The sequence below is a fragment of the Pyxicephalus adspersus genome, chromosome 6 (genome assembly GCF_032062135.1).
Source record: "Pyxicephalus adspersus chromosome 6, UCB_Pads_2.0, whole genome shotgun sequence".
NCBI lineage: Eukaryota > Metazoa > Chordata > Amphibia > Anura > Pyxicephalidae > Pyxicephalus > Pyxicephalus adspersus.
The window spans coordinates 72,336,988-72,360,444 of NC_092863.1; the positions used below are offsets into that span (position 1 = coordinate 72,336,988).

The 23,457-nt window shown below is 35.0% G+C and overlaps 1 protein-coding gene across 1 annotated transcript in view; it reads right to left on the minus strand.

Moving 5' to 3' along the window:
- Window positions 1-23,457, minus strand: part of ADGRV1 (adhesion G protein-coupled receptor V1) — a 214,350-nt gene that overhangs the window by 167,570 nt on the left and 23,323 nt on the right. The window contains exons 4-15 of the mRNA XM_072413958.1: window positions 22,914-23,063; window positions 21,475-21,570; window positions 20,273-20,377; window positions 18,430-18,543; window positions 17,767-18,332; window positions 15,608-15,878; window positions 13,239-13,568; window positions 10,624-10,800; window positions 9,700-9,923; window positions 3,944-4,070; window positions 2,638-2,823; window positions 1,421-1,601 (exon numbers count right to left, since the gene is read on the minus strand). Coding sequence (XP_072270059.1) covers window positions 1,421-1,601; window positions 2,638-2,823; window positions 3,944-4,070; window positions 9,700-9,923; window positions 10,624-10,800; window positions 13,239-13,568; window positions 15,608-15,878; window positions 17,767-18,332; window positions 18,430-18,543; window positions 20,273-20,377; window positions 21,475-21,570; window positions 22,914-23,063 — 2,527 coding nt within the window. The remainder of the gene's footprint in view (window positions 1-1,420; window positions 1,602-2,637; window positions 2,824-3,943; window positions 4,071-9,699; window positions 9,924-10,623; window positions 10,801-13,238; window positions 13,569-15,607; window positions 15,879-17,766; window positions 18,333-18,429; window positions 18,544-20,272; window positions 20,378-21,474; window positions 21,571-22,913; window positions 23,064-23,457) is intronic.

The window sequence follows — 23,457 nt, forward strand, 5'->3', positions numbered from 1 at the left end:
GTTTGTTAACCACCTGTAAAAAGTACGGGTTTAACACTTTTTGCAAGTGTTATTACCCCGTACCAAGGTCGGGTTTACCGGCCAGGTGGTTAAACTACTACCAAAGGTAATAAATAATAATGTTCAATAGGTGTGAGAGTGGTGGACTGGAAGGGGAGGGTTGTGGTAATGGTAGTAGAAGAGAAAGGTTTTTGCCCAGAGATTGGTTTTATATATTCTACGTTTTTATGTATTTTGCTTATTAATTGAAATACATTTTTTTTCTAAAAATATTTGTGTAGTTTTTTTGTAAGGTATTGTTTTGACAGTTAGGTTCTGGTATTCAAGATAACTGTTCAGGCTGCTTCTGATGTAATGATATAGAAACTGATGCAACAATTACAATGTTTTAAACAATCGATTACCTTTCCCGTTAGTGTGCCTGGTGTTTTTAATTCAAGTCCTCTGGAATAAACATTGTAGAGTTGGAGTGGTGCATATTTTAACTGGAGCAATGCTTTCAGTCTCTGGTTCACTGTATAATAGTATTTAACTGATTAATACTGCATTTGCACTTTGACTAAAGCAATGAATAATGCTTCAGCTGTATTTAACAATAGCTGTAGAGCCTACGGTAGTAAGTAGCATTCAATGTGATAATTGTATTTGAGACAGATGTAGAAATACGCAGTCATTCTGGAATACAAAGCAATAACTCTCACTTATTGTGTGGACATACATGAGATTCTGCATCAGTTCCAGTTGGCCTAACAGTGTTTGGTCTCAGTTTCAATAGAGGCTACAATGACACTATAACCTTCATCTTGTAAGGGGCATTGAACTCTATGAGTAGGATTCCTGGGGTGGGGGTCTGAAACAAAACAACTCCAGATACAATGAAACTCACTGGGTGTCATGGTGGGTACACAAGTAGATCTCACTTTGACACACATTTCAGGCAGACATTGGCATATGATGTTCATATTTGGCATAATATAAGATGATATTAAAATATTAAGTTGTTATTTATTTAATCTTTGCATGAACATTTAATCTTTATTTTAAATGTTTTTCTTCTTTTCTATGTTGTTGTGTAATATAGAAAAGTTAACATAAGAAATGCATTCTATTTCTACAAGTTACTCATAAATACTAGCCCGAAAAACTGCAAGACCATATGTTAAACTGGCATCATCCAAACTGATAATGAAAACTGGTAATTCTCCTAAGTCACAGCTTGCTAAGCTATTCAGTCATTAAGCAAAATTAACTATTAAGCTGACCAAAAAATGGCTAAATAAGGTATCAAATACTGTCAGTTCTGTTGCAGATTTCAGCATCCATATAACTTGCTCTATTCATCCCTTTATTACAATCTAAAACTTCTGCATAAAATATTGCTGCTTTCGGAATTAAACTGAATTAAAATCTATATGGTTACCAGTGTTAATGTCATCCCCTTTGCTTTCATTTATGGTTTCCACTTGTCCTGCAGTTACAAATTCAATAACTCCATGGGGGTCATCATTTTTTAAAATAGTAATGTTAACTCTAGTAGCATCTCCCAATGTGATAGGAAACTCCCCGTGAGGGCTGAGCACCACAGAGTACATCTCATCCAGCTGAAATAAAGCAAAAAAACTTTTGTAAGTAATAAATATTTATTATTAGACTAAATACAGTTGCTGAGTTCTGCATAATAGGTTAATTTTAGTAAAATGTTCTATCTAATTAGAATGTTTATAGTACAACTAAAGGTTCCTGTTAGACTAACTACTAGTTATCCCTACCTACCAGACACTGTAGTGCACAGTAGGAGGGTTTGTACAGAGGCAGTGCAACATTTTTTTTTCATCCCAGTGTAGTGCAGGCAGGCACAGCCTACATAAAATTGGCAACTCTGCTCTGAATTTTAGGAGCAGTACAGCATCATTACCTCAACAGCACAGGAAGCTGCATTAGGCAGACAACATGTCAAGGTCAACAGGTATTTGTGGAATTTGCAATGGTTCTAAAAGAAAATTGTGAGTGCAGCACTTAAATGGGGGGTATATTGGGGGACACAGTTTTACTTTAGGGTAAACCTTGAGTGTAGAAAATGCTTGTGAGTCTACTCACACAATCCAAAACACATTGGTTGGTTACCTGTGTTCTACACACATATATATATATATATTTATTTACATAGTATATAATGCAGCATCATCCCTAAATCATCCCGCAAGATGTTTTGTAGAATTGTGACTAATGAGCTTTAAATTTGGTTGCAGTAGTTATCTGAAAGCCCTAACAACAAAGACAGTGAAATACACTCTGGCTTAAATTCGCATGCATCTCACATGTTCTAGGAGAATCCAGCAACAAAAGGGTCCAGAGTCTCAGCCTCAGCTCTGTGCATTGCAAAGTGGTGTAATTGGCAAATGATTGGTGCTTTATGCTAAATAGGTGTCAGATGATTTTCACACTATTATCAATCCTCTGTAATCTGAATAGTGGTTCACAGCTTCTTAATAACCACTTAATCATGTATAGTTCCCTTTGTAGGTCATGGCTGTGTATACGACCATTCCTTCAGCTTTTTAAGTGTTAGTTGTGCACAAAGTTAACCTCAGCACAAAGCCTTCAGAAGGGTAGCCAGTGAGTAAAAACGTCTAATACCTCTGGTATCCCATCCATCCTTGTTAACAATGTAATTACAATCTCTTTTTCACCAGTCTGAAACTCCAGGATGCCTGTATTTCCATAGAATTCGTTGTTGTCCTTTGGCTCGATGGTGTAACGCAGGAATTGTTTGACAAGAGCACCTCTGGATCGGGAAATTCTGAGCTCAACCGAATCCCCTTCCTAGGGATCATAAACATACAATACACTTTCTTACAATGTCAGAATTATTTAATCCAACATAAACACACATACATAAAATATTGATATGTCATGGTAATTATTTCTTATTAAGATGTGATGAGCACAAATAAGATAAAAAATGTGAGCTGCTTGTGCAAAAGGTGTAGGTATTGTATTCCTACTGTTAATCAATGATGTTTGATGCAGCCTAAACTATAGTAATTGTTTGTATATGATCTGAATGAGTGAACTGGCAAAATGTGATATTTGACTATTTTTTTTGGAGTACAGAACTATGTACTGTATAAATTAGATATAGTCGCATACAACTGCTATACTACTGATTTAATTCTGTTTCTTTGCAGCCACATTCTGTCTGTAGTCATGCACACCCGTGATTGCTTATTAGAACATTATGAGGTAGTTTACTGATTGTGATAACAATTGAACATGTCTATGCAAAGTATTTTGGTATGCTCATTTGTAGTACTTGTAGTAGAAGGTAGCATGGCAGATATCACAGGAGCACAGAAGGAAGACATGGAGTTAGTATAACCTAGAACATACTAGATCCTTTTAAAACAGAATGGATTTTTCAAGAAACATTAGCTAGTAACTTACCAAAGTAAATTATCGCCTTTGAAAGGATTTTTGTCCTAAACAAAAATAGGATTAGATGGTGGTTCTAGGTTGTAAGCTCTTTTGGGCAGGGTCCTCTCCTCCTCCTATGTCACTGTGTGTATCTTTCTGTCAACTGCAACCCCTATTTAATGTACACTGCTGCTTAAAATGTTGGCACTATATAAACCCTGTTTAATAAAAAATTATAGTAATAATGGTTGATGTCAGTACAGCTTCATCTCCTTTACTAACCTAAGTGAACTATCCATTGCAGAGTGATATAGTAATTTACTTTGTTATGTGAACAGTCCAACCATCTTTAGTAAATCACTTTAATGTTCCTGATAGCATGAGACCATCTGATCTTTGCAAGGCTTTAGACCACGTGACATAGCTCATAAGCACCATTACCTAATTTATGGGAGTTTTTTTGACATTTGCTATACTAATATACAGAGGCGTGAATGACATGTACAGGTTACATATTTACTATACTTACTTTCACACTATAAGGGCCTCTGAAGAATTGGGAAAAGCCAAACACCCCTCCAGGATCATCATTTCCTAGTATAGTGAGCTCACAGCTTGTAAATCCAGACTTGATAACTTGATTCTCTGCACTGACCCTTAAATGGTTTAAAAAATCATAGTTAGTTCTATAGATATTTAAAAATAAACAACAGTATCATCTATTATTATTGAAAATTAAGTAACAGAATAATGGCAAACCAAATAATACTGATCCTAAAGAGACAATATGGCTTGACCCAGAAAACAGTAAAGTAAAGGGTCAACATGCCCAGAATACGATTTGTATTGTATGGAGAAAACAGCGGTGAAACCTCAGTGTTCTGTAATAATGCATCAAATGCATTTGGTTATAAGGGAATAAAGGCTAAATTCCTTAGCATTATGCATCATCATCATTTAATAAAGTTATTTCATGTTTTTTTTGAGTTGAGTGAAAAAACTCTAAACTCAGAGCTGCATGGGTTAATGCCATGATGACACTAGAAGATGAAGTATTTACTGGCTTAGGATCATGCATTGTAACTGTTTTAGCATTTGTAAATCAGTAAAAACTATACAGCACCAAGGTTTTTTTCCTCCAGGCAGAACAGTGGCTTAGAGGTTAGCACTCTGGGCTTTGCTACATTAGGTTCGAATCTCAGCCAGGACAATATCTGCATGGAGTTTGCAGGTGTTTGCATGGGCTTCCGAAAACATGGGTATGTGTTAATTGACATCCCCCAAAATTGACCTTAGACTGTGTTATTGACATAGGACTATGGTAGGGACATTAGATTGTGAGCCCCTTTGAGGACAGCTAATGACATGACTATGGACCTTGTAAAGTGCTGTGTAATATGTAAGAGCTATATAAATACTGTGAAATCATAAATAATAAAGGGGAAAAATACCAGGATGTCTGATTTTTCAAGATAACACAATCTTGGCTGTAGCCACACATTTTACCGATGTTTACCACTCCTTAGATGCTGTAGCTGCATTTATTTAGGCTAAAAACATTTTAGGCAAGTACAGAAAATACCTGTTGATCTTGCCAGAAAAGCAGTGTCCTTATTACTTCGAGTTAACTGATAAGAAAGAATAGACAGCCTTATGTTTATTATGTAAACTTCTATTCCTAATAATCTACCTTGTAATAGTTTTGAATAATGGTGTTTGCATTTGTTCATCGCCATTGCTATGTTACTCTATTACTATGTTTAAAGTCTTATCTGCAAGATTACAAGGTGAAAATAAAGAAAGTCTGAAAAAAAGAATAGAGCATCTGAGGACTGGTAACCTGCAATATGTTACATTGAATTGGGGTTGAGATATATTTTAACAAGTTCCAAGGTTCTCCTGGATCTAATAAGAAATTTAGATTGCTAAACAACTTTGCTTGTATATGATGAATAATATGGTTATGTGATCTTGAAGTTCTACTGGCCACTGAAGTTCTGATCTTTGAAAATTAAATAAAAAGAGATTGGATTTAATATCAATTAGGACAGATCTGGAGGCTCCATGTAGAGTCTGGTCCTAAGATCTAAGGGCTGACACAGGGAGCAAGATGAATGCTCAAACTGGTACTTGCCGGCACTTCAGTGTTGTTGTTACCAATAAATCAGGTTCAATCTAACAAATAGCTACTTAAATGCCTAAAACCAGTTATGCAACATTTTTATACACAATTAGTACATTTTGTATCACTATACAATGTTTTGTATTACAATAAAGTTTGCAGGTTCTTGTTGTATAGTATGTTGCATGTAAACAAACTTTGTTTTTATATATACATATGAGTGATTTCTTGCTGACTGTACTAAAATGTAGATTATAAAGAAACAGAAAATCTTTTCTTGCATAAGCTTTGTTTAAGGTTCCTTCTAGCTGGGATACCTATAACTTTATATTGTATATGTATAAATATATATAATGTATGTATAATAAAATGTATATATACAGTTAAACAACGATTAAATAAAAACACTGCATTACCATAAAAATCAAAAACATTAAAGAGAGCAGAGAATTTAAAATATATTATTATTCCACCTAAACCAAAAACAAGGTTTAGCTGTAATTGGGATCAAAAGAAAAAACATTATTGAGTTTACCTTTTTTCATTAAAATTATGAGTTTTACCGAGAATATTAAATCATTTGCATTAGAAAAGGCCCCTATATAAGTTTACAGTCTATTGCTTCTACCATGGACAACCATCATGGACACATTCTAGGCCCAGTGAAGAGCCATTTAAACTAGCAATGTGTTTTTGAATTGTAGGAAGAGCATGGATCGCCTAGAGAAAACCCCAGCAAAGGTGGCGGATGAACCTCATATGTAAATTTACACCTGATAGTAGAATAATCTCAGACCAGTCAGAATAAACCCTTAAAAACAAAAAAGCACCACCAAGCTATAAAAACTAATTAGGTTTCAAGTTTCACAAACATATCATTCTGGACTTGTCTTACAGAAGAAAAGATGGTAGCCAACTAGAATATAGTGAACTTCATCACAACAAAATTTCATTCCATTTGACTCATATATAGGTATATATATATATATATATATATATATATACTATGGGAGATATGCTTTTTTACTGAACAAAATATATCACCATAAGAAGCACATGCAAGTAAGTGATCACACTGATAGACATCCAAAGAAGTACATTTCATTTTCTTCATGCATATGTATTACCCATTAGAAGCCAACACAAAAAAGTCTCGGTCATTCTTCACTCAGTTCACACAGGTTGTTACACTTACCCAATGTAAACCACAAATCTTTCTGTTTCTACCCTGGCAAAACAGGAAAGGAGTTGGGAGGAAGAGTAAGGGATTGAGGGAACATTCTGCCAAAACCTCAATAAACAGGCTACGAGTAAAAAGACACTTTTATTCTTTCAACACACATAACACTGCTGACTTTATGGGAGCTCTATTTGTTGGGTGCTGCCCTGTTTACAAAGCCTTTAGAGAAATGTCAGTCCTCTCTAATGAGGAATGACCCCTCCACCAAACAGCATGTCATGAACCATTTACAACATCTCCTGCCAGCCTTCTTCCTGTACTTCTGCTGCCAAGCTCCAATCTGTGGCTGCTAAGCAAATCCTGTGGAGCTTCAAATAAGACCAAGCACTGCTTTAGTTTTATCTTTATGTACCTGTGAAAAGGCATAGTCTACTTGCAGCAAGCATATTTGATTTCTGAAGTAAATTTAAAGTTGTGTCCAATATATAGATTAGATATTCGTGTAAAAGTGCACCACCCAAAAATTGTTGTTGTCTGCAATCTCATTACTTAAGGTATACATAACAAACTCTGTTTTTTTGTTTTTGGTAGAGAAAGGTTGCTTTCTGTGTTGTATTAAAGGGATTTCCATTGTTTTCTGTCCCAGAGACACAACCTATGAAAAGAAACTTCTAAAATAAATCCACTGAAGGGATGTGGTACGTTACTGTGCAGCTGTCCCCACACATTACCTAGCTAGCCCTCGCTGCAGACACTTAACCCTACTGTAACTCCTTCGGAGAGCACATGGATAGAAATTTTTGCATCTATTCCTGTTCTGGTGATGGCTATAGCATTTGAATTCCCATTTACTTTCTGTCCCTGTGCAAATTCCCACAAGGAAAAAAATAAGGTGAATCTCCCCAGTCATCAAATGCTGGATAGAAGGAGCTTAAATGCTGGTCATATGGACCTGTAAATGAACCACTAATGACCTAAGAAGAATCTCAAATTTATGTCAAATACAAACTCAGACAATTTCAGTTCTTGTATATTATTAGCATGGAACCATCATTGTTTATCACTGAGATTCATAGCATTTATTTAAGGACAGTGTGCCACATGTTTTTGTGCGTTACACAAACTGGTTTTGTTTCAGATACATTTATACGGTACATTAAATTAAATGTAAACGCCACCTTTTTATTTTTTATGTTTACTTCCGAATGGTTTAGACAATTCCTTATGTGACATGTGGTGAAGCTTGACAGGCAGAAGATTAACAAATAGATAAATTACATGTATGTGTACCACTCATACTATGACGGCTGTAATAATCAAGGTTCAGAATATTGACGGGATGGCAGAAGTTGGAAAACTAGTCAAACAAAACATTTTTAATAAACTAAATAAACTTCTGGTTACATGTTTGGAACCCCCCTGGAGTCAACACTTCCAATAATCCTTCCATAAATCATAAATTGAGAACCAATATTGCCCTTTACATTTCATTTTTACCCACTGCAAACAAGATTCTAAAACATAGCTAGAAAAATGTCCATGCAGTCATGACAAATTAATCATTGTCGGTCATACCTGAAATGGAGATACCTTCTATACTACTTTAATATTCCAAGCACCTTTGTTAAAAATGCAGTTGGTTTAAAGATACGTAGCAATGATTACATGACATGGACCAGAAGAATATTTAACATTTGGCAATAAAACAATTTTTAAGGCTTTTTAAATGTTATCTTTAGAAACTACTTCTAATATATGATGTATGTGTAAATGAACTTTAGTCTGTCTCCCAACTACTGACAGGAGTGGTGTATGGTCAAACTCCATACCACTACCTAATGGGTTATTAAAATGTATTACCATTTAATGAATTAGTCTATCAATGATCAAATGAGGGGATTATTACATTCACTTTAACACTGAGATGGCCTTCATCTCAAACATGACTTTCCAACTGCAGCCCTCAAGGGCTAGGATCTTTTTCAAACGGCCAACAGTAAATTTAATAGGATGTGTAAGAGTCAGAAAATGACCCTATCACGTCAATGCAGAAGATACATTGAATTCTGTAAAACAGGTTTATTTGGACAACTAATAATTCCCAGGTGTATTCAGTTTAGTATGACCAAAAATGTTGCTTATATACTAATGGTTTCAGACTTTTCAGACTATTAAACAGGACACCAGTAAGAGAAGGCTATCCTTATCAGTTTAGCTTCTTGAGGATTTAAATCAATGAAATGTGTTTAAATGACTCTAGTGTAGAACTAAATTTAGGGTTTTCAGTTTCTATTTCTATGTATACACACACCATTAGTGATATAAGTAATGATAATATAATAAAATGGCAGGCAGTCAAATCTCAGGTAGCCATTGTGTTTGAGAGGGTAGTAATTGCCTTGTTTTTGTGAACCTTTTCTATTGGTTGGTTACTAAAACATCTTGGTGGCTCAAAAGACTGAAGGCTCGTATGTTTTAATGTTAGGCTTCTAAACTTTGTGTAATTTGTGTCTCATATAAAAATTCCAGTTCACTAATCATATAATGTATTTTTTATTTTCAAACAGGGATAGTTTGTTAGCGGTGTTTTATAGATTTTAAATGGACATTTACTGTAAACATTACCTTTGTCTAGTCAGGGTACCACCTATTTTTATGAGGTAAAAGTATAAACATGCTATGATTTACTGATATTTGATAATGTTGTTGCTTAAGTCTCTGCATCTGCACACACTTCATTTTGTGTAAGTTTTATATGCTGTGTTCCCTCTACTGGCTGGCAGCTTTCACCATAGTGATTTTATTTTGACTTGTGTGGTGGCTATCAAGCAAATGAGCAGTTGGGAGCCATTGAAGAGTGTTTACTTTTTTGTTCTGTACAATCAGTTTGGGTACATTTACCTATAACAGTTTTTTTACCTTTCTAGTTTGTTATTTTATATGTGGTAAATACGAGTGCAGGATAACGATAACGAAGACATACCTGTCTAAAGATATGATGACAGTTTCATTAAGTTCAGGTATTTCGTCAGCTTTAATTGTGATAATTATCACTGTGTCACTTTGTCCAGAAAAAAAAGTCACAGAACCATTGAAAGGACTTAGGTCACCGAAAGTGATGTCATTTGCATTGGGACCAGAAGGTTTTAGACTCCAGTAGACAATGGCATCTTCTCCAGTTCCATCACGATGAAGATCTATTGATACCTGAAAGTATTGAAAATTAATTTTTTATTTGGATAATATAGCAGTTTTTCTTTTTATTTGCTGTGTGCCATTGTGGAAATCATCCTCAACTTTTTGACCTGGGGACACAAACAAAACTGAAAGTCATTGAAATCCCCATTTGAATCCCCATTTCTGTTCTGGTGGCAACTGGAAAAAAAGGATTTCTCATTACCTTCTGTCCTATAATAGTAAATACTAAAACAAAAGAAAGGCTGCAATGTTAAAATGCCACTGCAAAACCACCTGAAGCGCCACCTGAAACATGCAGATAAAGTATATTACCGTTGTATTTCTAGGCACTGATAATGAGTTGTCTGTGAAAGTTCTTATAACGTTTTTTTAGTTTGTTGCCATTTACAACACAGTACCAATCAATTAATACTTTTAATTATTTAAACCTAACCCCAAAGACACAAAACTACCCTTGCAGTGGGGGCTTTCATTTTCATCAAGGGGAACTTTTAAGACGAGCATGACCCCAATCATATTTTTACCTATCCATAAGGACTGCATCCAACCAACCATGGTAAGGGGGACATTCTTCACAATACCCACCATGGTAAAGAGCATTTTTCCAATTAACTTATTTTAGCAGGGGTGCAATGAGACTTAACATAAGGATTCATCTAGGGTAAAAAGGTTGAGAGGATCTGACAAATACATTAGAACATTGGCTTACCATTTCAGAGGAAACATTCTCTGGCTCTGACACAATGTATGGCCGATTTGTTGTGAAACCAATTTCTCCATTTGCAATGTCTGAGGTAACTTTTAATGTTACATTTTGGAAAGGACCAAGTCGGGGGCTTATAGGTGGTACTAAGGGGATGGGTCTCAACAATTCACAAGATTCAAGCTGAAATAGAAAAAAAAAAAATTATATTTCATGTAAATATGTAAGTACAAATGCCATTTTTGTCACAATGGTAGAACTGACAAGACTTTCATAGGTAACAAAAATATTTTGTCATTTGTTACACCATACCTCCCCCCTCCCCCTTCTATTTAACAGCACTGTGTATAATTTTGGCACTTTGTAAATTAAAGATCATAATAATAATAATAGAAAATAGTATTAATAAAATCAATTAACATGAACACAAATTATATGATATACCTGGATATTGTATTTTATAAACTGTCTCTATAAAACAAAATGTTTGACACCACTAAGTAAACACGATTGCTAAGGATATGTTTTACATACAGATAATATTTGTGAAAGCAACCCACCACAGTAACCAATACACCAATACCAATGTGACAGTTATACTTTCTATTAGACCCTTGTAATAACTTAGATTTGCTGTGCATACGTGACCAACCTATAAGGAGATCTATCTGAAGTGTTTCTTTTTCTTCAAGCTCCTGTTTAGCCTTCACTTGTGTTCCATTTACATTTGTTAAAAATAAAATGAATAGTGAAATTTAGAAGCATTTGAAAGCACTGATTTATCATTTTATAGCCCTCCACCACTTTGTAAGCGTCAGTTGTCTTTAGATTCCTACTCTGCACATTAGAGATGTAGTTTGCTTTTGGCAGGAAGCTTATCACCCTAAGAAGTTATGTAGGATCACAATAGTGTAGTTATTTTTTAAAAATGTACCATTGTTTTTTTTTATTTCACTTCAGTATTTCAAAGATTTTACCCTTCCTGGCGTATTTCAGACATCTTTGAATTGAACAGTGGCTCATTCTACGTTGTTCTTTGTGTTCAGTGTAAAATATATTGGAAGTTTTTCAAAATCTCTTGTACTAAGCTGTGTAGTACAACAAAAGTCCTAGTTTGCTTGTTAACACTTTGGCTGCTTTTTTCTTCTCTTAACATTGATCTTTTGGCTTGATTGTCCAGGCAAGGCGGGTTGGTGGATAAAGAAGACTTCTAATATAAGGAAAGGGTTCGTTTTCTCTGTACAAGTTAAATTAAGGCCTTTCTGGGAATGCAGCCAGCCACCTACCAGAAAAATCACACATCAAGAATTACCCAAAAGATGCCAACCTGCTCTTTCTTCAGCAAGTATGTTTTCTTTTCATAGGGGAAATCCTTTGTTTAAATGCTTTTGTTTTAAACAAACAGATTTGTATTTATTGGTAAGCTCTTGTTGTACATGTTTATATTGATTCTGGATCAACTTAAACATTTAGGTAGGACAAAAACTTTTAATGGCTGCTAGTTATTTAGAAACAATCGGCTCAGCTAAACCTTTCCCATACTTTTAGTTTCATGCACATGCAAACCTATGCTCCAATGTATGGATGAATAAACAAAATGAAAACATATTCAGCTTGGCTAACAGCCCAAGAGTGGCAATCTACTTTGATCAACTGGATCCACCGAACATCCACTAATCTTTCCAAAAGGATATGGTCATCTAAGGTTTGTGAGTACCCCTGTATCCCACAGAAATAGTGACAGTGACCGCTATTTGTCAGTGAATAATGATCAAGGTCCTCCAGGTCAGATAATTTCTTTCCACAGCTGTCAACAAAGTCTATATATTGGGCCTGATTTATTAAAGCTCACCAAGACTGGGGAAGAAAGACTATTGAAAGAAAACCTGGGTGATACAGCTAACCTGAAAAGTATCTGGTCTAGGACTAAAAAAGTTCTTCCATGATAGTATATCTTCTCCAGTCTTGGAGAGCTTTAATAAATCAGGCCTCACTGTCTCAAGGCTTACGTGTTTTTTTTTAATTAATTTTTTTTTGATTTATTCAATTATAATTTGTATTTTTTTTGCATTTTCTTACCTCCAACTTCTCAACACTGTCAAACAAACTGGAATTTACAAATAAAAGTTAATAGTTATTTTTAATGTTCTTCCAGCTACTCTGTAACTGTTTTACCTTACTGCCATAAATCGATATCTATATGATGTGATAAATTGTAAAACGGTGTGAATTCAGCATGACATTAAAGTTGCATTTACATTCTTGTTGTTATTGTTTATTCAGTTTTAAACACAAGTCTAAAATAATATTCTTATAATAATTAGGAAGCAAGGCTATGCTGTCCACATGAATGGTATAATCAGGGTTGCCACCAGGCTTCCTCTACCAAACAAAGTAAAAATGTTCGGTGACATTTTTGTATACAATGGCACATTTATTTCATAGCATTAAATGACATGCAACTAATCTAGAAATACTGTTTGGTGTAAATATATTTTTTTTAATTTATGTTCTTTGATTGTGAATGTTGCCTAACTTTAGAATCCATGTTTTAAATTGTCAAACATATAACACATGTTTACCGTGAAAGAGAAAAATCAATTAGTATCATGGCAGTGTACCTGTATATAAAAATGAGCTCCATTCTGAAGAAAGGCATCATTCCTTATGGACAGATTTACAGTAATAACTGAATTATTCTCCAGAAAAGTAACATTGTTTTTCAATGACACATTAAGAACTCCTTCTTTAGCTCTCTCAGGATCCACTGGACCAGCTGGGATATACATTGCGGTATAAATCAATTTAACGTCTCCTTTGGTTCCACCTTGTCTCACAAAACTCAAGGTCAGATATCGCCCTTGCCGAGTGCTCACAATTTTCTGCCTTTCTATAGCATGAAGTTGAATTAGCCCATATACATCATCACTGTCCTGAATGTAGAATACAAGCTGCAACACAAATTTTGTACAGTGAGACCAGAATATGCAAAGGTTAACAATTCTACCCATAAAACCCCCAAAGCAAAAACAATTTCAACTAGTTTTCTCTTAAAGGAATTCTCCAGATCACCCTTATTAATCTTTTTATATTCTAATGTATCATTACATAATTTTTAAATACTTTATAATATTTTCCCACAATCTCATGCACAGCAGGTATTAGGAAGGGTTGGTAGATACATACAATTAGTTCTTATTGCATTGAAAGTAATGTCAGTTAACCTCCCTAGCGGTTCATTTCTTTCTGGTTTTTAATGTCTAAAAGCGGTACATTGTTTTTCATTAAAAATGTTTTTATAGTATATTATAATAGTATGAGTATAACAAAGTTTGAAACACAAAATCATGTAAAAACAATACATTGTACTCTATATATTTAAAAAAAAAAATATATGTTTTTTAAATTTTTTTTTAAATACATATTATACTCATACTAATATATAAACTGTAAAATAATGTTCTTGAAAACAATGTACTGCTTTTACACATATAAATACAATGTATTGCATTCAATACAGTTATTTTGTATTGAATGCAATACAAATGGATTTTGCATTTCCCGCCGACCGACATGTCTGGGAACTCCCCGGTGACTCATCGGGTGCAGAAGAAGGAAGGAAGGAGGAAGAAGACGGAGATCGCGGCGATGGCCGGAGCAGGATGACGGCGGATCAGGTAAGGCTGTACTTACTATTACCTCTCATAGGTTTACCTACCCCGAGTGTGACTCTTTTAGCAACTTTTTTCACATATATAGGGAGGTTAAACATGTTTTTGATCACTAAGAGCTGAAAAGAAGGTGTTTAGGTTGTTACAGAAGGGGAAGGGATGAATTTAGCATTGTGATGATCATTGCAATCCAACAAGTATATTTTAGGTGCAGAAAGAAGCAAATATTCTACCAATCAATCAGTTAATATATATATATAAATTAACCCTATATTTAGATGTTTACCTGTAATCACACTTTTAAACTAACAAACCAAAAGCAAAAAGTCCATAATAATTGGACACCACTGAATACAGCTGTTCTATTAGCTGTATAAAGTTGTATATGATCACATTATCAAATATACTGTATCTATCTGGTTTGTTTTGCATGGTATTCACTTTTTGTTGATACTGGTACCACCTAATTTATCATCTACTATCTTGGATGTATCCATACAATGGGTTCTAGTGATGAATCTATAGTGAAGCGTTGAAACTAAATTTAATTATGGCCACTGAAAATCATTTGTGATTATTTCCATGGACAGAAGAACAAACAAGCGCTGTACAGACAGTTCTATGCAAGAGGGGAGGACAAGCAGATCACTGTGATCTATCCTATTAGAGTTACCTAAATAAAATTGACATATTAGGCCTGATTTCATAAAGCTCTCCAAGACTGGAGAAGATACACTTCACATGTGAACCACAGTAATCCAGCAAACCTGGAATGGATCTGGTCCAGGATTGAGAACATTTGCAACAACCAGCAAATGACTTTTAAGAAATCCATTCCAGGTTTGCTGGGTTACCCAGGTTCACCAAAGAAAGTGTAACTTTTCAAGTCTTGGAGAACTTTGATAAATCAGGCCCACTAGATCATTTTATCCTATATTCTTTTCAAATGCTGGTGCTACCTAAACAAATATTATTAGGACATTGTAAGCAAGAAATGGCTCCACTGTATGTAGCCCATAGTTCCTCTCAAACTTTGTGATATCATACCTACATTCTTCAATCTGTGTGTCATGCCACCTACTTCCTTAAACCTGAGTGACATCTCACCTACTTCTTCAAACCCTGTGACATCTCATTTCTTTCAATACATGTAGCATCATGTCTACCCCCTTCAACCTGTGTGATATCTCCTGTACTTTTTACTGTGATATCTTACATACTTCTTTCATCCTATCTGAGATCTTATCTACTTCCTTTAACCTGACTGACTTCTCACCTACCTAATTCAGACATTTGCATAAAAATAGTAAAGAACAAACCTCTGTATGTGTGCCAACATCAGCTCCACCTTGTACAGTATTTGGTAAAATCTGTAAAAGGTATGCTTCAGCCTCTTCAGGCTCATCATCTCCTACCACTGTAAGAGGAATAGCTGCCATCATCTCCCCCTGGGAGAATCGGAGCACTCCAGAGTCCGGCACGATATCAGAAGTGACATGGGAGGGATCCTTGCTGTTACGTTTAATGATCCAGCTCACTGAGACATTTCCATGTGTGCCTCCATTCCTCACAATGTTTATTCCTTCATATCTAGACAGTAAAGACGAAAACAGATTTTTAGAGCACAATTTGTATAATTAAACTATATATACTGTCTTATATGCTCCATGACTGCTGCTTAGTTTGATAAATATTCCATTGAAGGGGTTTTGTTATATCTGTTTACAATGTACCAAAAATACTTGTTGATCCTGACAAATTCAATGTAAAACTGCAGAAATCAACCAAAGTTTAGAGTCTGTAGCCTTCTTTGATAAAGATATTCTAGGTGTTAATTCCTAAGAGCAGTAACCCATGAATCCTGATTTGCTGCTATAGGTTATTGCACTTAGTAATAGTACATAGTAATTTTTAAAAGGGGGTGTTAGTTTCTGCACTTTCTAGAGTATGTCTAGTTGTTACCTAAGTGAATGACTGTCTTATATTGTCCACCATATAATACTGGGTGCCGTATACACTGTTGTCGACCAAGGAATGGCATGTACATTACCACCAGTCATTGAGCAATTATCACTGTATACACTAGATAGCCCTAAACAGCAGGAACTTAGCATTACATTGAAACCTAAGCAAGATGACAACTGTCTTTATTATTGAGTCACACAAACCAAACTAGATATTATACCTAATGTACTAAACATACACCAAGGGGTTCATTTTAATTAAAGTGTTTTTTATGTCTTCTGTAGAACATAACTATATATCATAATGGGATTCTAATAGAAAAGGTGGTGTAGACCAGTAGAGTGGAAAAGTTAGAAAGAAATATGGTTTAAATTCATTGGGAAAATTTTTTTGAAAGATCTATGTAATTCTAACACATAGGAATGAACAGAAATGGCCCCAGTAAGTTAAATTCTGGAGAAGCCTTGATGTAAATGTAAACAGGTTCAACAAAGGTAAAAATAATGAACTGTATAAATTAAAATGTTAAAGATTAGGACATCAGTCATGTTTTCATTTTTGTTGGTGCCCCCACTAGATGGAGTTATGTTTGTCCAGATGACTATTGTTACCAGGACAAGGAGTGAGAGAAAATCCAACATGTTGAGCTGTCACCAGAACAAGAGGTAAGGAAAAATCTTACAATGGGAACATCTGTATTGGCAACAACTGTTTAAGGGTGAATTTCCCAATTTTGAAGAAAATAGCTTTCATTTCCTGTTGTACCCACAAAACAGGAAACTAAAGCAACTACCTTAAATGGCAAAAAAGGACATGGTTCCTAAATATTTCCCACATGATCTAAAGTGAAAAAGTAAGTACAAAGCAATTAGGTAAACCGGGAGTGCTAAAGATAATTAATGTAATTTTATTTGAGTGCACATAAATAATTGCCAATGATAAGGTATACCAAGTTAAGCTACGTACACACGTCAGATTTTTATCGCCCGATAATCGGCATCGGCCAATTATCAGGCGAAAATCTGCCGTGTGTACAGTCGGTGTCGTCCATCGTCCGGACGACCGACCTGCCGGATCCACGGACGATGGACGACAGCCGATCCTAATGAAAGGGAAGGGGAGAGCGCGCAGCAGGGTGCCGCTCCGTCGCTCTCCCCCTCCCCTCTCCATAGAGCATGAACGGTGCTGTATGTACAGCACCGTTCATGCATCGTGCACTCCCTTGTCGTTGGAAAGGATCGTGAAAGATCCTTTCCAACGACAAAAATTGCAAGTGTGTACGCAGCTTTACAACAATAGAGTCCTCCCCTTATCATCTTGTTGACTGAGTTACTAACTTCTGACTCACTGTTCTGTCTTTATCCTCAAATAATGATATCAGCCTCAAAAGAACTGATCTGTTATTGGCATGTAGTAAATTCACATTTACATTAATTCACATTCACAGTTATTAGTTACCCAAAGAGATGAAACACAGGTATCTCAGTTAATTTGAACCCTTACCAAGCCTTACCGTGATACTCGATCTTCATCAATAATAATTGTCTGAGCAAAAATGGCACTATTAATAGATAAAACTCCATGGGGTTTATCATTAGCTTCGATGGTAACATGGACAACACATGGATTTTGTAATACAGCATCGCCTTGTAATGTATCTTCCAATAACTGAATCTGAAAGGACTCTGCTATCTCTGGGTTTGGATCATCAACGATTTGAAATTTAAGAGTTATCTCTTGGACTTTTGGAGGAAAGATAATTGTTTTATTTTGCTGGAGGTCTAGAAAATCACTTTGGAGTTGAGCACTTGATGTTGAGTTTCCTGTTACAATCCTGTAGTTGACCAAGACTTCAGAGTCATCAGAACCAACAGCCATGCCGGTCAGAGCCTTTCCTCTGAGAACTGGAATGGTGATGACATCATTTGTCTCTGGCACCGTGTATGAGCTCTGAACAAATCGCACTGGGCTATCATTTTTCCATATAGTCAAATGAAGTGTGTCCCTTGTTCCATTGATCTCTGCACCTCCATAGACATTTGTAAGTTTCAGAGTGAAGTTTTCATCATTTTCAGGAATCTTAAAATACAGAAAAAAGTTGCAATCCTTTTAATATAATCTGTGTGAAATTTTGGGTGTCTCTATATTTAAAGGTTTTGAAGGATTTTATACAAACCTGATCATCCAGTACTGTCAAATTGTAAACAAAGATGGACCTGCCAGCAGAAAAAGTGATGTTTCCTTTAGCTGGATATATGTCATCTTCAGCTGGATTTGGCCCTCCATCTATCTGCAATATCACAGATACATTACAAAAATGTACTATACAGCTCCAGGATAAATGTATTTATAAACCAGATAAACATTTTCTATTGTGTAACCCTTGGCTTGCTATATAAGAATGTGGACACTGTATTTGAATGTAATTTATTTATATTTTATTGATTTAGTACCATCATTCTGTAAAACTTTGCAAACATAGAAAACACATATTTTGATCAGCACAGGTCTCTTTTAAACATACATACAACAAATATAACAATATATAGATATATTATAATACATTTGAACAGCTATACATTTCTACTCAGAAACTCAACCCATCCTCGCTACTATGGTGAAAGGGGTAAAAATGAGGAGTGATCTTTTGTATTATACATACAAGAGGCTAACTACTATCTTTTGCAGTGTATTTAAACTGGGGGCCCTTAGAACCCTAGGGTTTGCTCCGAGGTTGCTAGGGGTTCCTTGAGCAATGAGCAATTTATGCCTCTCAGGTCAGTTTAAGTTCTCTGATCTCTGTGGCTATCTTTAAGAGTGACAGTCTTCCCACTGGCCCGAAATGTAAGAGGTATTCTTCTTACTGACCACCATACTAATATACTGTAAGCTGTGGATATATTAATTATAGCAAGGGTTACCTAACTAAGTTATTTCAAGGGTTCCCACATTTTAAAAAGGCAGAGAAAGACTGACCTATAATAATATTCCAGTAAAAGTAGGTTCACTATGTCTGAATAATCGAATATTCAACAGTTTAGGATTAGGTTAGTTTTTCTTGTTTTTTTGTTTTTTTTTAATATACTGTAAGCTGTGGATATATTAATTATAGCAAGGGTTACCTAACTAAGTTATTTCCAGGGTTCCCACATTTTAAAAAGGCAGAGAAAGACTGACCTATAATAATATTCCAGTAAAAGTAGGTTCACTATGTCTGAATAATCGAATATTCAACAGTTTAGGATTAGGTTAGTTTTTCTTGTTTTTTTGTTTTTTTTTAATATACTGTAAGCTGTGGATATATTAATTATAGCAAGGGTTACCTAACTAAGTTATTTCAAGGGTTCCCACATTTTAAAAAGGCAGAGAAAGACTGACCTATAATAATATTCCAGTAAAAGTAGGTTCACTATGTCTGAATAATCGAATATTCAACAGTTTAGGATTAGGTTAGTTTTTCTTGTTTTTTTGTTTTTTTTTTTTTGTTTTAGTTTTTTTGATAGCACGTTTTTAATATGACGCAAATCTTGCTTACCTTAATGATTAATATTATTAAAATCTTTGTTATTTTAATTCATTCATTAATAACACTACATTTGCCATTTGCCCTAAACAAAGTCTTTGCTTGCTTGGAGTTTTTTATTGGTATTTTTAGTACAAAAACTTTTTTAAAAAAATTGAGTTTTTACAAAAAAGAATCTCTATAGTCCAGATAAATATAAAGAAGGAAAATGCAACATTCTTTTTCTGTAGGTGCTAATTTCCCTTGCCCAAGTGAGTGACCTCAAATCAGTTAAATGAGAAGTTTTGAAAGGTGGAGTTTGGAGTCCCTGGCCAGGAGAATCACAGTTTTAGGATTAAATGTTCCCACAAAACCAAAAAAAACTGCTGACCTGAGAATTTTGCACAGCATGGTGGCTTGGTGTAGTGAAGAATCAGAAGACAAAAATCGTTGGTGTGGAAAACCATATGCTTTGCTTGCTTCATTAACAAAATACAGAAGATAGAATAGAGCTTACCTCAAAAGTCACAGTCACGGTTTCGTAGGTGCCTTTTTCTCTGAGCAAAAGGAGGGCCAGTGTCTGGTTTCTACCCTGTGGTTCAGTCACTGTGATGTGGGATGTCTAAAGAAATATGGAATAAAGACACGATTAGAAACAGCTCTAACATCACAAGGAAGATAGGGAAAAATAAAGCTAAAGCATCTCCTACATAGAGATCAATGAAGGGTCCAAGCTGGTCTTTTTCTGTTACGGTTCAAAAAACCTAATTGTCCCGAGAACTAAAATAAAATCAGAGAATTACTTTGGGAAATATGTTTAATATGTATACCTGCTAAAGCTTCCCATATCAGTTACAGAAATGAAGAAGAAATAAACTAGTCCTAAATAGCTTCTAATTACCTGATAATCTGGATGCTGGGGTTTGCCAACATGTTAAATGAGCAAGTAGACTACACTGATTGTAACAGTGAATTTGCTCTTTTAAGCAGGGGGGTCACAAATCAGAATAGATACATAAAAGAGTGATGGTAGCAGCCAATTATCAGCTGATTTCATGTGAAGCATGTCATTTCCTGAGCAATAACTTCATTCAAAGGGCTAAACTCATTCAACTTTCTTAGAGCTATTTTTACCAACTGGTGTATGGTAACAAGACTGACTGATTCCATCAGATACTTCTTACTGAGCTTCATGGTGGATTACTTTCAGCCAATCCTAGTAAACATAGTTTGGATTACTATAGTAAACTGCAGTCAAAGCCAAGATATTGGCACCCCAAGAAGGAGAGTAACACAGCCAGCCAGAGGTTTCCTATCAAGAGCAGAGCCTGGTCCTGTAAAAGCTTAGAATACTTCTATCCATTTACATACTACTTGGACCAAATAATCAAATTGATGGCAGTGGGTTATACTGCTACCGCAACTGATAAATGCAAGTGTTTGTAGTTTTAAAGAAGATTTCCTATTGGGTCTTGAAACACCAGCAGAAAATAATATTTAGTTTAAAAATATTTAGTTCTGAAATTAAATAATTAAGTGAAATATGTGTGTTAGACAAAAAAATATCAGCAAATCAGAGACTTCAGAAAAACAGAAAACCCTTTGCTAAAGTGATAGTGCAGCACTGTAATAAAGAAGACTGTAAGCAAAAAAATCAAAAGAAAGTGAGGAAGAATAAATCTGTGCCCCGCTGGAAACAAACCCAAATATATACTGTACCATGTTTAGTGATATAATTCCAAAGGCATTATCATTGGAAAGTATAGTGACAGAGGCAACTTTCTGAACTCCAAGACTTGTATTCGTTGGAGGGTTCTGTAAACAAAACGAAAAATATGAAGGTTACATAGGGGTTCTCTGTCTTCCAAGACACAACACAGACAGTCTACAGTGACCCTCTAATGGACTAGTGTCAAGTTGTCTGGTCAGACATGTATGAGGACAGTAGACGGAGCATTAATCATAGGTTGGCTGTCTATTAATGACACCACAGATATAGGAAAATATTCAAATTTTGTATGACATTAAAGGTTTTTAGCAATGAGCTCAGTGCACCATCTGTGGTTCTGGCTTATTGTTCTTATAAGCTGTTCTCATGGAGTAAAAAGTAATATAGAATTTTAATACCATAAACATCAAATGTAATACACAGAGAACATTATCTTGCTAAATTTTGACTTAATTGCAGAGAGAAGAAATTGAAAAGGTTTAAAAAATTCTTACATCAAGTCCCAGACCTTACTTAAAGGTCTGAAGTATGATATGCCCCAATAGATTGAATATATATATATATATATACACAATATATATATATATATATATATATATGTATTTAAAAATAAATAGGATTTCAGATAATCAAAGTGATACATTTATAAACAAAACAATCTTTCAGGAAATCACAATATAATGTATTTAAGGCAAAGAAGAAAAAAAATCTACTACTACTAATACCATAGTAATATATACAATTATTGAAAAAAAGTAGTCCTCCAAAAGTTTATATATTGATAAACATGCTATCTTTTATGAGGAAGTCAATTAACCTTTGAATAACTATAGATACTTGAGTAAAAACAGAGTTTTTTTTTTTACCTGAAAATGCCTTTTGAAAAAGAATCTCTCTTTGCACTTTGGTGCACTTTAAATTAAATGTGTATGGATATATTTATTCACATTATTTTTATTGCCATTTCCGCTAAAATACTGTTTTGAATGTTAGCATGTGTTGGCCATATTTTTGGCCCTTGGAATATATTTGTGTTAATGTAGTTTTAGTGTTTTGTTTTTTTTTCAGGTAAAAGTAGACAGTTTGGGTTATTTTCAGATTAGTTTACTTTTGAGTACATACAGATGCTTTTGTACTACAATATAGTGTGTGAGGACATATATTCAATATTTTGAATACTTTGAATTTTTTGTACATATACCTTATATATTGAGAGTTTAGAAATATTAAGTAGAGTTGTGGTCTCAAGAGATATCAAGAGCTTTTTGTATTAAGCCACCAATTGTTATGTGAGTAATGTCTTAGTGTACTTGTATTTATTAAGGAATTAAGGAATGTATGCATAGAATCAACCATTGCATTCCCCCCAAAAAGATTTGCATTAAGCTGATACATAATACATATACATGAATGTTGTATTATTTCCTACCTTTATTTTCAGGATGAAATGAAATGTCTCATCTGCCTCTGGGAAATCATCATCACACACAGAGATGTAGACAGTGCGGTTGGTCTCCCAGTCAGGTATAAAAGCAGCAGTAGCAGTAGCTATAAAATCTCCTGTGTCATTTTCCACTAACTAGAACAAGACAATCAGCATTATTGAGGTGCTAATGAATTTATTATTTATTTATATAATGACAGACATGGAAGGACTACGAATCATCTCCTCTCAGGTTTTTATCACTGTGTTTGCCCCTGGGTTCCCCATAATTTTCTGTTCCAGGGATTGTTGTCTTTAAGACAGCAATGATGAAAAATCTCTCACTCATACTGGAGATTTTCTAGAATCCCATGGGTTGGGGATTGTGGCGATAGGGGACTGACTGATAATATTGCTAGCTTTTTTTTTTACTGTGTCAAATTGGGGACTTGGACGAAATGCGAAGGAAATGCAAAAAGATGGTAGTCCCCGGGTTAAGGACACCCGACATACGGACAACTCTGAGATATGAACGGGGCTTCCCTGCTCG